The 17,907-nt window shown below is 34.9% G+C and overlaps 1 protein-coding gene across 13 annotated transcripts in view; it reads left to right on the forward strand.

The window, feature by feature from the left end:
* Positions 1 to 17,907, forward strand: part of rg (A kinase anchor protein rugose) — a 1,179,223-nt gene that overhangs the window by 646,594 nt on the left and 514,722 nt on the right. For 11 of the 13 annotated variants that reach the window (XM_083144766.1, XM_083144776.1, XM_083109897.1 and 8 more), the window contains 7 exons: positions 146 to 202; positions 2,936 to 3,076; positions 4,461 to 4,612; positions 7,230 to 7,443; positions 8,697 to 8,949; positions 14,697 to 14,839; positions 16,063 to 16,253. In XM_083144766.1, the coding sequence (XP_083000892.1) occupies positions 146 to 202; positions 2,936 to 3,076; positions 4,461 to 4,612; positions 7,230 to 7,443; positions 8,697 to 8,949; positions 14,697 to 14,839; positions 16,063 to 16,253 (1,151 nt within the window). The remainder of the gene's footprint in view (positions 1 to 145; positions 203 to 2,935; positions 3,077 to 4,460; positions 4,613 to 7,229; positions 7,444 to 8,696; positions 8,950 to 14,696; positions 14,840 to 16,062; positions 16,254 to 17,907) is intronic. The other 2 variants (XM_083144778.1, XM_083109889.1) reach the window with 1 other exon arrangement.

The raw sequence follows: 17,907 nt of genomic DNA on the forward strand, positions 1-17,907 counted from the left end.
TTTGGTTTTTTCATAAATGTGCATGTTGAATGTGAAAAATCATGTAATAAGCAGTTAAATTATGTAACACTTTTCTCACTTCATTTCTATTCTAAATATTTCAATATGTCGGACAAAGTTCCTTACTTATTTTTTTCTATTTCAGAGTCAATTTCGGTTTGACAATGAATGCAACTTGAACCTGCCTGACAATCATAAACGGGTAAGTCATATAAAAGATTAGCATTTTCTTTTGTTCGTTAGGCTTACACATATTCCTGTTCAGGATGGATAGTCCCCAGTTATCGTGTGTCCCTAGAATGTAAGATTTGGAATTTTTTACATTTAAACATTTCAAGTTTCATTCAAACACATTTGCAGTAAAAATTTTCATAAATTTAAAGGCAAAAGTGATAGAATAGAATAGAATAGAATAGAAAGGTTCCGTAAAATTATTTTTAATTTTCCATGCTAGCGTAGTAATTTTAGGAACTTTCATTTGTATGTTTATATGCAAACAGGGTGTCTACCAGTCAGTAAAGTCAAGAATGTCAAGAAAAAGTCAAGAAATCAACAGGTAGGTCAAGAAAGTCAAGAAAGTATGCTTGTGATCAAGAATTTTTGCATTTTTTTTTACAGTATAGTGAATTTATATAACTGTACTGGAATTTGTTAAATTGAATATTTGGAAATCTAAAATTGCATTGAGTTGTGGTTATGATTTGTGTACTTTGTTTCTTAAGTATTTCATTCTTGCATGTAAGTTGTGTAAAAATATTAAATAGTAATGTGGCCGTTACCCATCCAGAATGAAGTCTGAAGCATCAGTTTTCACATGCATTAATAATTAAAGCAAGTCTAAGTTACTTGTTCGTTAAAGTTCAGTTTTCATCTTAACCGATCCTGTAGTAGGGGTTTTCATTAAATACAAAATCTATTTTCTTATTTCCAACTATTCCTAAGTAAAGAAAAATATAAAAGGGTCAAGAAAAAGTCAAGAATTTTTGATTTGTTATTTTGGTAGACACCCTGGCAAATCAAAGTTCATACAAAGATCTTTAGTTAGCAGACATGTTTCGGCTGTATATGCTGGTCATGGAACTACTTCTTGTCACAAAAATAAGAAAAGGACTAATAGTGCACTAAAAACCACAATAGGAAATAATGCAATGAAATATAATAGAATATAACTAAAATATATCCTTAAAAAAATGAAGGCCATTTTATATCAACATTTAGAAATATTAATAAAACATTTAACACAGAGTTAAAATGATTAAAAAGATTATATTTCTTCTTAAAAGTATGTGAGCAAGTAATGTTGGCCAATGGTGTATGCAGTTTGTTCAATTTCCTTCTTGTTGCAGCAAGGAATGAATTGTATGCGGAAGTTTTGTGCATTGTGAATGCCCATGGTTAAGGCTGCAATAGATCCCAATATAGTTGGTTCAGTGTTTTATTTTTAATCCTTTCCCCAAGTTTTTTCTAACTGCAGTTTCATTATGAAAGTGTTCATTTTTTTTAACAACACATTCAGCATCTTCTTTTCGTTATCAGATTCATTGCAGCTAAGGATCATTAAAGATATAATTATTGTGGTTCGTTAGTTCAAATGTAAAAAAAATGTGTTATTTCTTTTGTTTCTTTCGTTAGAAAGCCTTGAAAATAGGAAAAAAAATCCCCATCAATAAAAATAAAATATTTTCATGGCTTTTGAAAGTTTACTGCAGTGACAGAGATTTATCTCATAGAGCAGTGTTTTCCAAAGTGTGCACCACCGTGGCCTGGGGTGCCGTGGCTGGCTTACAGGGGTGCTGCAAAATGTTCCAATTTTTCACTGAAATGACACTGCTTTAGTACTTTTTACATATACAATGTTTCTGATTTTGAAATATGTGTTTATTTTCTTAACTTAAGGCAAACAAACTAAACACACTAATTGAGCATTGCAAGTGTTAGATAGGCCTACATTCGGGCTTGGGTGCCGTGGAAAAATCTTGAAACACTAAGGGTGCCGTGAAACGAAATGTTTGGGAACCCCTCTCATACAGTGTCTAAATTCAAAACTTTATTCAAAGTTTGTGAACTGTTTACAACACCAGCTTCAACAGTGAGGTATAGAACAAGGAATTAAATAGATTACCATGATATAATGTAAGGATCAGGCCCTGTACTCAATTTTTTTTTTTATTTAGAATTTTGGGTGTGTCAGCACTAAGGCTATTTTGTACCCGTCACACTATACGGGGTCCAGCCCCTTACCGTAACTAAAGTGGCATAACTGTAATGCCATACAACTAAAATCTTAAAATTTTCTGACTTTGGTTAAAAGCTGAGGGGCACTCAGCACATATAACAACAAAACACAGGGCAACACACAGAACTGACCATAGAGCCAGTCGGCAGAGCCTCATTAGTGTGCAAAATGCAGTCCAGGATGTACTATGTGGAAGTGAAGTTGACAATTGGATGTACTATGTGGAAGGTCACCCCTTACAACCCTTTTACTCAATTTCCATGGTCAAATGTCCCCAGCATCACTATCAAATACATTGATATATATATGTGTGTGTGTGTGTGTGTGTTTGTGTTTGTGTTTGTTTTTGTGTTTTTGTTTGTTTTTTGGGAGGGGGGGGTGTTCAAGTTTCCAGGAAATGTTGTAGTAACATATTCTGAAAATATTGCAGCATCTTCTGTGGTGAAATAAGGAGGATGTCCTTTTTTGGTGACTACTTTGGAAATGTAAACGTAGAAAATATATCTGAAACAGATTCCTTTCTATTGCTTCCCCACCCTGTTCTCTGCTGAACATAACTCGTCTACCTGTATTTATTATTCCTTGCTTAACTTTTACATAGTAGCACTACAACTTATGCTTTAATAAGTGGTACTTGATAATTCAGTGTAAGAAATGAAGAATTTGCTAACTCCGTTGCAATTTAACTTATTTTTCCAGGTCTTGTATGATGGCAAGTTGTCCAGTGCCATAGTGTTCATGTACAACCCAGTTGCGACAGATAGTCAACTGTGCCTCCAGTCAGCTCCTAAAGGAAATATGTCCTATTTTGTACATACACCTCATGCACTTATGTTGCAGGTAAGCTCTTTGGTAGAACCATGTGTATAGGACAAGTAAAAAAAAGAATGAAACAACTAGACACATTTAGTATAAGCTAAGTACAGGCTGGCCTAAAGTATGGAACCAATGAAAGAACTGATTAACAGCACATTTTCCTCATTTGTAGAAAACTTCAAGCAATTCCCTTTTTAATGATTACTGTATTTACTCATGTATAATGCGCACTTTTTTCCAAAATTTTTGTCCCCAAAAACTGTGGTGGGTATTATGCACGGAATAATTCAGACAGCCAACATGAAACTGTACAGGGTCATTCCATGATTTTGAGACACTTGCATTGATTTTTCATGTTTACGGAACCCTATCATGTTATATATCATTGTAAAGCTTGAATCCTGCAGTTTCTGAATATGGAAACAGTATTCCATACAAGATAATGACACTAATGTGAAATGCGGTTGAAATAAGTTCATCAAAAAATGAAGGAACGTTCTGATTTTTATAGTACTTTGGATGAAAGAAAACATAAGAAAAAAGATAATAAAAATTAAAATGTATTACTGGCCAAATTATATGACATACATGGAGTGTGTAAATTCCTTAATGGAAGAAATCTTGTGCTGCTAACTGCTATTTGGAAGGTCCTGAATGTGCCTGGTATAAATGTTACATTAGTCATGGAAAAAAAAGTATATATTTTGAAAAAGAAGGAATGAGCAATTGAATAGGTATGATGTCATTCACTCTTGATCAGCATAGCAACAGATTTACAACCTACAACTAATAAAGCCATTTCTTGAAACTGGATTGTACTGCGTATTATATACGATATATAATTTTTGTCACTTTTACCCATCCAAAACCAGAGTGCGCATTATACATGCAGTATACATGCGTAAATACGGTAATATAATTGAATTTTCAACTTATTAACTCATAGTCATTTTAAAGTATATTAATATACATTGAACAAGGAAGAAAAATTGTCCTACTCTTAACCATAGTGCAGTCATTGAAATACTGTAGGAAGCAGATGAGCTAAACTATTAATATATATATATACAGTGGAACTAGATTTTAAGTTCTTCAGGGGACCAAGCTGAAAAAACTTAAAATGCGGGGAAAATGGAAAATCGAGGAAAATTTTATAACATTTTGCTGTTGGGACCATCAAGATTGAAAGTATAATGCAAGAGAATGTAAAATCGGGGTTCCACTGTATTATATATACAATTACATTTTTTTTCTCTTAAATGTCCGCAGAATGACTGTTAAAGGAATACAAAATAATATAGTAGTTCATGCCTAAAAATATTTTTTATTCCTGAAAACCTGTGTTCTGTCCTATTTTTAATAGCTTACATTCGTAGCAATTAATGAACTGAATGTTTCATCTTTGCAGGACGTAAAGGCGATTATAACTCATTCCATCCATAGTACCCTTAACTCCATTGGAGGGATCCAAGTGTTGTTTCCTCTGTTCTCACAGTTAGATTTGCCTTATGACAGCACCATCATAGGAGCAACTGACACTAAAAAGGATTCATCATTATGGTATGTATCTTAGCTTAGTTCTGTAGTGTAAAAATCATGGAATATAAAGCAGGGTTTTGATGAATGTGCACAATTAAATAGTAATATAATTAAGCCTTGTTTCCATATTAAAACCAATAAGTTGCTGACCAAGGCAGTTTATTAAAATAAAAACACTTAATACGTAACGTATTTAGTTTAGTTCTTCGTCTGAGGAAGACCCTGATACAGGGTCGAAACGTTACGTATTAAGTGTTTTTATTTTAATAAACTGCCTTGGTCAGCAACTTATTGGTTACAATTAAATAATTACGTGTAGTTATACAGTAGTTAAATCTGCAGTTATGACAGAAATATATTTTTCTTCACATTTCCTCAGTTACAATGATAGACTTTGATGTTAGATAAGGACATCCTCAAGAAATTAAAGTTCACAGTGCAGCCTATAGACTGAAAGGAATCATGAGCAGGTGGTAAAAAACAAAAGGAAATTTATGATGGATACAGTAAACGCTGTTTAGAATTATGTGAAATTTTGAAATTTCATATTTCCTCGTTGCACAATTTCATGGTTATATCCTATTAATTTTGAAGACTCTCTGTCTTCATTCACTAAGGGTACGGCGTCTGGACCATACCATAGGATATAACCATTAAATTGTGCAACGCGGAAATACAAATATTCAAAATTTCACGTAAGTAAAAGAAAATTTGTTTTTCTTAGCTGGTTGAGCTCACAATAGTTATAACACTTGTACATGCCAATAATTTATAAGCTTTGTCTGTTATAATGTGATTTGTGATCTGTAATTTCAATAAGCTTTAACATCCACTTTATCAGAGTTACATATTCTTTGAGCTTTTAGTTAGTTACTTTTGGAGGAAATCTGCAAAGGGTCCACGAATAAAGTATGCAATTCACATTGTATGAAAAATAAAGCTATGGCATACAGGCCCGTACCCAGAATTGATCTTCAGGATGGGCTCACAAGTTACCAGGGGACTTTTTTAAACCAAGTCCATTTTCAAATGTTTAACAATATTATATGAAGGTAAATTATGTGTGGGGGAGGGGGGTGTTCATTAAGCTAATATAGGACACAGAAAGTGTTGACATATCATTCAAATACATACAGTTTTTTTTTTTCAATATCTTGCACACATCCCTTTTTCCCACTCATAGCTGAAGCTGAGAGATTATTCTAATTACTTCCTGCTACTTTAACTTCGGCTCGTAAACTAGGTGAACAAATGTGATAGCTGTTCTTTGTATTCTGTGAATTTAACCTTTATCACTTTTTGAACAAAATTATGAGTGATATCTACATTTTTACTCACCACTGCAAATAAATTTTACAAGGTAGTTTTTACTTCAGAGGAGGCTGACGTCAATGCCAGCGTGGGCTCAGCCCCCTCCTCCTGCATGGCTATGGCCCTGATGACATAAACCCAGGAATTTCTATTTGTGAAATACTTACTGACTGTGGACGTTTTGTACAATATGGTCAATATTTCTCTTCAAGCACTTCCTTCTTGCTTGGAGGAAGTCAGGGCAATGGTCTACTCATACCCATGTAAACTGCCTAACTAGTATTACTTTCGTAATTGGAAAATGAGAGACACGATCATCCTTGAGGCAGTGGCCACTGAAATTAATAGAACAAAGAAAAAACAGTTTTGCCTTTAAAGTGAGTACTAGTTTCTCTGTATTTATTTACATTGGTATTACATTGAGGAAGACTTCATTATTGCATGGGTGGATTTCACCTTTGTCCTGTAGACAATATCCTTAATGTACCCCAAAGAAAGAAATCGCACAGGATGATATGAAAAGGGATTTTGATTCTGCAAACCACAGCACACACACTGCTTGCTCCTACGGAAACTCAATTTCTGTTGTAGTCAACTACTATTCCTGAGTTCCAAACTAGTGTCACGTTTCAAACAAACTTTCACAGTTGCCAAGTATTTTCCTGATAACAGAAAGGTCCTGCATGTAGTTTCCTTTTTAAAGCAACATGAATTTGTATAGATCTCCCACATAGCTGAATGTTTCATGGTTAGTGCTTTTGCCATTGCTCCAAAAATTTTGATTTTGACCCAGCAACATGAGAACAATTGGGGAGCTACTTGAATGCAATAGTAGTTGACTCCATTGTGTAAAGTCAGGAAATAGAAATGATGGAACTTGATTCACTGTCCACCCACTGAAAAGCTACTTGAGAGGACTTGGCCTCAAAGGGCTGTTCTATCACAGAGTTAAGTTTAGTTTTTGAAGTTGTATACCTCATTTGTGGGCATGGCATAATTTTGTTTGTGTTTCTAACCCTGTCACTGTTCGTAACATTCTAACAATTGAAGAGATTTTCTCGGGCAATTTTGAATCTTCAATCCCTGAAGATGAGAGTGATGTTAGCTCTCAAAAGCTCAGAAGCCTATCTGGAAATCACCTGGCTGATTGAACGAGAAAACCTCTTTAATATTCAAGAAATAATTCTAACATTTATCCATACCTACAGCTGCTAATGTTTGCCCAAGCATTGTCTAGACCAACACTACTGCTGAAAGTGCTTGAGTCAGTTTCATTATGTTCTTCAAATACTCACGTACTGTAACAAATGTATTTCCATTATTTAAGCTCAAAACTCCTTGGCTTCATCTGTGAGCTGGTGGAAACATCATCAACTGTCCAGCAACATATGATTCAGAATCGAGGCTTCCTTGTCATCAGCTATATGCTACAACGAGCGTCTCGAGAACACCTCACCACCGAAGTGCTCAGTTCGTTTCTAGGACTCACAAAGTACCTGGTTACTTGCCTCAGTAGTAATAGTGAGCTTTTACTTAAACAGGTGAGAATTAGGAAGACCTAAAGTTTACCCTGTATTTTGTATTTATAGATTACTTACCGTTTCCCATTTTATTTTAATCACTCTGATCAATTTGTCTTATGATTTACCTTTTTGCATTTTGTGTGGGTCAATGTATTTAAATAGCATGGATAAGATTTTTGATTTGGGTTGGTGTTTTAAGTCCACTTTATGCACAGTAAGGCTAATCGGGACTGGACCTACAGTTTAAAGCATGGATAAGACAAGTTAACCCATACTGTGGTGGTATCAGCAGATAAATGTATGTCCCTTTAGTGGCAAAATTGACAATAATTTACCAATCTGATATTGTGATGAATAGTCTGCAATTGAGTGTGTCAGTTTGTCTTTTTGTTACTGTTTTTATGCATGTAAAAATTTAATTTTGAACATAAATTTTTGTATCTTAAATTCCTAATATGAAGCTTCCTTTTCTAATGCAAAACTTGTCAGTCAGACTCGTACATCATTTGAGGAGGTGAACAAATCATTCAGCTTTTTCATTAAATGTTCATCACTTTATATCATATCATTATCAGTAAAAATTTCATATCAAATTTACTGATATTTTAGCAATCGAATATAAAATTGCAAATGTTCCAAAACAAAATGTAGTTATTCACACACTTCTATGCTTAATGTAACCAGTCGAATGTGATCTGTTTTCCTGAGGAAACGGAATATACATACATATTTATAGACAATTATTTTCCAAAACCATGGTGCATGAATTATATCTATATATTCATTAAAGAGGCAAAATATTTACCCTAAGTTTCAGATCATTCATGTAAAATGATTGTATTATTATTGACAGTTTTACTGATAAGCGTACATAACACCTGGTACTGATAGAGTACCAGTTAATCTGTCCCACCCCTACATCTTGTGAATAAATTTATTACTTAATGTCCGTAATGTGTTACGTATTAATTACCTGACAGATGAATATGCTGTGGTAAATAAAAGAATATGGCACTAAATAGATTTACAAGATTTCTTATTATAACAAAGCAACTGAAAGAGTTTTTAAATTATTGTTATGATTACCTTTTGTAGCAAGTAGTTTGTTATACAAGTCTTGTCTACCATGTGATTCCGAATTTTTTTATTACCGCAAGAAATTAATCCTTAAATTTTAGTTTGATGCTTGTTTTATGCTTTCTTGCAAGGGAGATTATCTTAAATATATAGCCATCATGTGGAAGGAGAGACTGTAATCTATTGTCACGTAGTTGTTTTGCTTTTCGTTCCTGACTTGGCAGCTCTTGGATCACGTCCTTTTCAACCCTGCTCTGTGGATCTACACGCCAGTCCCTGTGCAGGCCCGTCTCTATTCATATTTGGCAACAGAGTTCCTCGCAGACACACAGATATACTCCAATGTAAGGCGAGTCAGCACGGTTCTTCAGACTATGCATACTCTTAAGTATTACTACTGGGTAGTTAATCCAAGGCACAAAAGTGGAATAACACCAAAAGGTCTAGGCAAGTATATATGTACATACATGTTTTTTTTTTTTTTAATTGTGTGTGAAATGTGTGTAGTTTCATTATTCACCTTCTTTTGTGTGTGTGTGTTTAAGTTTGAATCACTTTTCTGATATTGCTGGCTAATTCAGGGTGGCGACAGATCTGGAAAACTGGGAAAAGTCAGGGAATTTGAGGTGTCAAAGAAAATCAGGGAAATGTCATTGAATATATATATATATATATATATATATTTCGTTATGGAACTCTGCACGGGAACAGGAAATCTTGTTGCTAAGTTTCGGCCTCAACTTTTAGGCCCCTTTTATGCACAACACAACCACGGTGCCAGAAACCAGTGATGGCAGGAGGAGGGGGAGGGAGGGGGGATATATATATATATATATACCGGAGGGGCAGACAAATGTGTTAAGCCTCTAAATATTACGTGGAAAAGGCATTGAATTATCATTTTTTTTCTTGTCCATATGGGAGTAGTAAGGGGGCCAGAACTGTCAACAGATGGAGGAGATGGGAGTGGGTGGCACCATACGATAGTTGTCGGATGTCGTAGTAAGGCATTTTGTTGGACAAACTGAAGGGACATAGAAACAAAGAGGCTCCATTGATACATACAATTTTTATTGAAAATCACCACCCGACAAAGTATCTTACTACAACATGCAACAGAAATTGCATGCATACACTCGTATGGAATTGATTTTTGTTGGATGTCTTCGAACTGCAACATCCAACAAAAATCGCATGCATAAACAAGAAGAGCTTTAGACTGCAAATATGCTGCTGGAATTTTATTACTCTTCTGGAACACTTCACCTTATTTAATGTAGCAGTGCTTACGAAGGTGTTTTTTCATCATCCTGATGCATTACTGGTTTTGCACCAGTTAACATACTTTTACAATAAAATTGTAGATATCAAGAAGAATCCAACAAAACGGGATAAATATTGAATACTATCACGAAAAAGTGAAACATAACTCTGCATTGGTGAACGTTATAAAAATTGGCAAGTGCATGCTCCCTTTCTCAAATTTACTGCAACACTAGTATTGCAATGAAATTAACACCACTCTCTGTCCTGTCTGTTTAAACTCGTGAGAGATGGTCATCAGGGGCGGGGCCAGGGGGGCTCGACCCCCTCGAACTTGCATGCCCCTTAATTTTCTTCAGCACCCCCTACATTCAACTAAAAACACTAACATTAATATGTAATATTATGTCATGTCATCATATTGAGCACCGAATGATAGGTACTGAAGTAAGACCGTTATTATTGTATGCAACAGACAAGCACTGAAAGAGATGCCGATACTTTTCTGTACTGGCGGCAGCCTCTGTAAAAGTCGGCGACCATTTTTTTCTTTCGTCAGCATTGTTGTTATGAATTTTTTCTTCTTTTGTTTCTCCAAGTGGTCTGTTCGTGATTTTTGATAATTGCCTATAGCTTGATGTGATTTATGTTTTTGTTTTTTTTTGTTGCATTGTTGATAAACGGTTTATTTTCCGTCTACTTGTTCTTCCTTACACTGGAGCAAAAATTCAGCTGCTTTTAAGGTATCGTGCTCGGGAAATTATTTAATGTGAATTGTAACATGAAGGGTAGTTTTCTTCTTAATACGTTCTATGTATTTGTTCCACGTAACATGTCTAGTAAACGTGATGTCTAGTAAACATGCCATTTCAAGCTTTTTCAAAAACTGTTAGGAAGAGGCCCAATGTTCACGAAGAAATTTTACAGTTCATTGTTGGGGATAGTGCAGCAGAAAAGATGACACAGTTGCTGTGCTCTTCATGTTTTGTCTTGTGGCAGACAGAAGGTATAATGTACTATGTATTTTGTACCTCCATTGCTTAAATTGAAAAGGTTCAAAAATTGTGTTTTTAAGGCAGGATGATTTTATTTTGTATTTCACTTCATAGTTCAATAAGACTGCAATGTGTATCTGAATGTTTACACTGTATGACCATTTTCTTGAAGTAGAAGACTTAATACATATCATCATGGACATCCATGGGGAGGGCAAGGGGGAACAGCATCCCTGAAAAATTAATGTCAATCTAAAGTTACATATTTCACACATATATTTTAATTTCAGTGAGTAATTTATGTTAATCAGTAGTGGCGATTAGGGATGCAGTTGCCCCCAGCTTTTTGCTATTTTTTCCCACGTACTATGCTAAACCTTATCTACCAAGAGAAAGCAAACTGTCCTAAAACAACGAAAAATTCCATGAAATCCAACATTCTTGTCTTTTCTAGGCCATGTTTGTGTACATAGAACGTGCAGGTTTTCCAACATTTTATTCAAGAGTAAATTATAATGCTTGTTATACATGGAATAATTCCGACAGCCACATTATATCATGTATTTCCCACAATTTTTTCAACTTCTATCAAATCAATTTGCATCACAGAGCAAAGTGGCAGGGCTCTAACAGGAGATCAAGTGCGTATCTACCATCACACGGGAGACACATCTTCAGTATTTGTCGCACGAGATGTGTTTTGAATTACCAAGCTAAGTGCTCGCCATCGGCATTTGTCGAGCAAGAAATAATAGAGCTCAGTCGTTATGGCATCTGACTACCATGCAAGAGACCCGGGGTCGATCCCCTGCGGGGGAGAACCGGGATCTATTAAAACTGCTCTGGCACACACATAGCATCATATCAGGCAGGTACCTGGAGGAAACTTTGAGGGATCAAGGTAGCCAGGAGCATGGTGCTGATCACATCACCCCCACCTTCAGCCGTTATCAAGAAAGTGTGGGGCCCTAACTCCACACCCCTATACACCATCATGGAAAAGTGCAGGGGAGCACTTTACTTTTACTTCCTCAAAAATCTGTTCCAACATATCAAACTGTCACGAAAATACGTTGACCATGTGAATCAATTTAAAATAATAGTTTAAAAGCACAATGGAAGTATTATGTTTTAGTATATTTGGCAGAAAAATGTTCTAAAACAAAAACACGAATTTTGGAAAACGTAACACTACGTAGTCAAATAAGGATAATGCCAATTTTTGGTGCCATAATATATCGGTATCTGTCACATGAGATTGATTGATTTAATTTTTTTGGGTGCGTCGCCACTTATGGTCATTATGCATCCTTCAGTATATACAGGGAAATTTCCATTATCTGAAACGCTTACCATAAAATTAAAAAGGGGGTATGGGAAATAACTTTCCCAAAATAACTTTCAAGATATCAAACTCTCACGAAGAGGTGTAGGCCATGTGACTTACAATTTGAAACAGTAGTTTAAAACATCATGAAGGTATAATTTCAGATATTTGCCAGAAAATACGCTAAAATGAAAATGTGAATTTTGGGAGAAATAACACCGATTAGTAAAAAATAAAAAATACATCAATTTGAAAAAAATAACAACAAATCACGGTCCCTACCGATTAGGCATAAATGAAACAAGAATATCAGTTGTAATTTATTGCCTTAGTAACAGTGAGTCCTAACCTAATTTCGGCATAATCACCACCATTGTTCTGGCATTTGTCGTAGTATGGCACTAAATTTTGTATGTCCATGGCATACATGTCTGACAGCAAAGACTGGAACTATCTCTACCGCAGTGTAGCTGTTAAATCCTTGTCCTGCCAGAAACATCTTGAGTTAAACAAAGAGATGAAAATCGGTACATGCAAGTCCAGGGCTGTACAGGGATTGGTCCAAGATCTCTCACCTGAAGTGATGCAGAGAGCCCGGGGGTACTCAGCTGTATGGGGTTGTGTGTATTCGATTGGCCTTCCTTGAATTGTCTGCACCATCGTCTGACCATACTATCACTCATGATGTCGGGTCTGCACACCTCAGATGATTGCTGGTGGCTCTATGCCAAATTCTGAGCGTGCAAAAATCTGATTACTACACGTAGGCTACATCACAGTCAGTGGGAGACTGTATGAGAGCTGCAATCTTTAACCTAGAACTGTCCTAAAACGGCTGCATTGCAACTGTACCAGATTACAGCTAAATGCCACTTCTTCCTGCCTGCATGTGTGTGTGTCGCTCTCTGACCACTAGTGCTGCATATAGGCACCATTGGAGCTTTATTCTGGATGCCCCTCGTATATGAACTTTCAGAAGCTGTTATTAACAGTGTGTTCCTGTTTTAATGTGTGGTTAGCTAAATCAGGTACCTATACAATGCAATTCTATAAATTCCTTGCGTTAAATTTATAATACATACATACCCTTTTTGTCAGCAATAATGGTATAACTGCATGTTGTCAGTTTCACAGTACTCCACTTGGATATACTGTACTGAAGCAGAAATCCCATTGATAATGCAAGTAAATATAACACTTTCTTTTGTACAATTCAATTGTTTCACTTATATGCAAGAGTTAAGTTGTTTGCTTTACAGAGAAGAGAGAAGTAGCTTTATGCATCGAAAAATGAGTCCGCACTCATGGTTCTTGCAAGCAGAGGGTTCCAAACCTCAGTGGAAATATCAACCTATAATACCGAGAATGTATAAGGAGACTGATAAATTACAAATTGTATTTCTTAATAAATCACTTTCCACTCTTATCTCATTTAGTCGTAACTTTAAAAACAATCAAGTATTTTATTTTAAACTTACTGTGTATGATAAAATTCCGTAATCCTTCCCTAGCTTGTGAATTGTAATAATTTTCCAAATTCGCTATTTTGCAGTTTGAATTCAAACCATGGAGAATATTGGTACTTAACAAATCCATACCTGGAACTGTATGAGTTTATTTTTCCATTTGCAAAAACATCGATTTAGTTTAGTTTGTAATTGTCAGGGAAAAATGTAAATTTTGTCCTGGAAAACCTGGAAATGTCAGGGAATTTCATTTCTGCTTGTTTGTGGCCACCTTGTCTTTGCAAAAATGGTGAATTAGTAGGCTGAATGGTGATTAGTATGGTGCAGAATGATAGGAACTAAGAACTTGTAAAATAGTCTGGAGAATATGCACCAGAAATGATGAAAAGATTTTATTATAAAATAAAAGCACAAAAATAGCCAGTGGAGAGGAGCTTGTTATTAATTTTATTCAGTTGCACCCTTAATGACTTTAATGTTTGTATTGTATTGTAGTTTTCTTATTTTTGCTTTTTTTTACTTTTGTCTAATCGCTGTAATAATGAAAACTGGATAAGATTTATGAATTAAGAGAAACAAGAGATTATCTTCTGTCATGCAATAGTGGAAAGAACCAAACTAATGAAATAAAGCAAGTATAAGCAAAATAAATTCCCTCTTTTTAAAAAAAAAAAAAAAAAAACTAAGGGAGACAGACATTTCAAAGTTAATGAAATTCAATTGAACATACTAAATGCTCATAAATTGGCAGTTATGGTAATTTTTATTTTGCATCCACGGAATGGATACTGTGTTATGCTGTGAGAAATGTTAATGCTGGAAATAGATATGTTAGCTCTTTGTTTATCATGGAAATTTGTCAGGGTGTAAGTTGGTAAAATTTTCCTGTTTTTCATGAAATTGAATAGCACTTTACAATAATTAATTCTTTATTTCATGCCATTCTATTCAGCATATTTTATCCTTTAATTTAAAATAAATTGATCTCAAGGCTTGACTACAGAAACAATTTTAATTTTACCTATTATTATTCTTGGTATTAAAAGTACTTATAGTACTGTACAGTGATTAGGAAGAACACTTTTGACTGTTTTATTGCAATGCTTGACTGTTAATTGTAGTTTCTTTTTCTCTTGGAAACAGATGGTCCAAGACCTCCACAGAAAGATATTCTTTCAATTCGAGCTTACATCCTGTTGTTCCTCAAACAGCTCATCATGATTGGGAATGGAGTCAAGGATGATGAACTGCAGAGCATACTGAACTATCTCACAACCATGCATGAGGTATGAGATTTATATACATGCACTATGTTGTGAAATGTATTTTGTGTTTTGTATGGTTAACTGCAAAACTTCAGGCAATAAATAAAAAGTACTATTTACAATTCAACACATTATTATGCAATGATGTGTATTTGTGCTGGTTCAGCATACGTTTCTGAAGTTCAGATAAATAGTCAAGACAGATTTGTTAAAATACCAAAATATTGTGCTGAAGGGTCAAAAGGCTGCACTGTAATGCTGTCTTGTGATGAAACCTCAAATATGACTGGTCCTATATGATGAAACCTCAAATATGACTGATTTTATTAACACTAGTGAACTTTGATACTATGACAATAATTATTTTGCTGTCAATTATCTTGTTGACTCTTGTTCACTAAGTTTTTGTGCTAAATTGCTTTTATATTTCTCTCTTAAAAATTACAAAGTGATCTGGAGTATTTTTCCCAATTTGACTGTAAATCACATTCATTGATTATTGTTGTTGTTGGAGGTTGAGAACCAGCATGTCTAAGCAGTAAATACGTAGTTAATTTCTAGTAATACTTTTACTTTTGAGTGAACTTTCAATTCAAGACTAAAGGTTTCTTTGATTTAATCTTACTGCATAATCTTTCTTCTAACATTTAATAGAAAATGCAGAATCAATATGATCAAGTCAAGAAATCAACAAGTAGGTCAAGAAGTCAATAAAAAGTCAAGAAATTATACTTGTGGTCCAGAATTTTTGCTATCACAGTGACTGATTGATTGAGTTTATTTTACTTCACTTTTCTGCCCCTTTGGCTAATCGCAAAGGTGAGGATGAATAGTGGTAATATAAGATGGATGAAGAGACAAATCGCAAACATATAGAGACAACACAATCCCTACATAAGATTATACTGGCTGTGAGTCCAGATGCCAAAGTCTCACTAGTCTGCCAAATGAAGTTCAGGATGCATTAATATATAAAGCAAGTCTAATTCTCTTGTTAAATACAGCTACAGTTTTCATTTCAACTGGCCTTTTTGTAGGGGTTTTTCAATAAATAATTATTTATTTTCTTAATTGCTAATTTCCAACTTTACCTAAGTAGGGGGCCAGATAAATAAGGTAAAGAAAAACGAGAAAACGTGAAAAAGTCAAGAATTTTGGATTTGTTATTTTGGTATTGTCATACTTCAATTTGCTTAGTAATTGCCTTCATTTGATTTTTATTATGTTATCCTGTTTTTTTCTAGGATGAGAATCTTCATGACGTCCTTCAGATGTTAATATCCCTGATGTCAGAACACCCTGCCTCCATGGTTCCAGCATTTGATGTTAAGCAGGGAGTGCGAACAATATTCAAATTGCTGGCTGCAGAAAGCCAACTGATTCGTCTACAGGCATTAAAGCTGCTCGGGTTCTTTCTGAGCCGCAGCACTCACAAGTAAGTAATTTAATGCCAATCTGGTTCCAAAGTTTGGAAGAGTTACTTGGGTGATTTGTGCAGCTTCACGTTTCAGTCTTTTTGCCATTTGCGGCAGAACTTTCATCAGACAAACTGTCATTTGAAAACAGATCATGGAGGACATGTTCTACAAATGTCTTTTGAATTGTGCATGTTCTAGCAACCCAGATATAATCAAAAGCTTTTTGTGTGTGTTTACTAGGACTGTGAAGACCAATATAATGTTTTCACTAATATCGATAAATACCAAAATAAAAATTACCAATATGGATTACTGATATTTTACATTCAGGAGAAAATTGCTGTTGTCATGAAATCATTAAGACACACCCTAAAATATTATAATTTACATTATTTTTAGGCAGACAAACAGATAATGGTACAAATCAAGAGGCAGCATGATAAGTTCTAGTATATTTAATAATAATAACAGAATATTGCTCTGCAGTGAACGATGAGACTCGCTGAAGTGCACAGATTCTTCTCAGGTACAGGGGTAGTGTTAGGGAACGACTTTGTTTCAATTATAATGCAAATATACTTTGAACAAATGTAAGGATTTTGCCTTATTGGTGTCTTGGCTCAACTATATATAACACATAACCTCAGTGCATGGCTATTGGTATACCTATGGTCGCATAGACCTAGCTTATGCCCCGAACTACCACACCAAGAGGTATGTAATAATAACTGAGCCAATGTTTGCTCTTATCCCTTTATTCCAAATTAGTCTTTGGACTGTCTTTATTAGCTAACGCAGAATGGTTGTAGTATAGTGCATAGCATCAGTGCATGGCTATCGGCGTACCTACGGTCGCATAGGCTGCTTGCACCCTGAACTACGGAAATAAGATGTATGTACAACACCGAGCAGTTCTTTTGGGTTTGAATTGTGTCGATGATCTGCGGCAAATGTTTTTTTCTCTCGCTTTTATACCTTTTCAAGATCACAGATTAAATACAGATGAATCACTTACTAATTACAAAAGCATGCTAGAAAGAAAACTGACATCTACACAAGTTTACATGCCAATTCTATCACACCAAGAGATATGATTGATTGATTTGCTTTATTCTACTTCGCTTTTGTGCCACTTTTGACTATTTGCGAAGATGGGGATGAGTGATGATATTATGAAATTGATGAATAAGTTTGAATTCTGTCGACGATGTGTGGCGAATGTTCATTACTCATGCGAAATCCTCACTTTTATACTTTTTCAAGGTCACAGCTTAAACGCAGGTGAATCACTTGCTAATTTCAAAAACATGCTACAAACAAAAGCGACATCTACATAAGTTTCCATACAAGATCTACACATAGCATTTCTCAATATATAAATCACATTGAGTTACTCAAAATAGAACATAAAATACAATAAATATTAAACCAGAGATATACATTATAAACAAGCTGCAATTTATATACAATAACACAAAAGTTATGCTTTCTTTCACAAAAGAGTATACCAGTGACCTATTTTCAAGTGGTGACATAATATGGATCATATAGAGCACACAATGAAATGTTGTTTTTTGGGATAAGGTGTAAGTTGTGGACATTGCAGCAGGTTTTTCCATAAGCCCCTAACAATGGACATTTTTCTCCTCCCTGATAACTAGTGTTGGGCGA

Source organism: Lepisma saccharinum, chromosome 1 (assembly GCF_977018435.1).
Source record: "Lepisma saccharinum chromosome 1, izLepSacc3.1, whole genome shotgun sequence".
In the NCBI taxonomy this organism is placed as follows: domain Eukaryota; kingdom Metazoa; phylum Arthropoda; class Insecta; order Zygentoma; family Lepismatidae; genus Lepisma; species Lepisma saccharinum.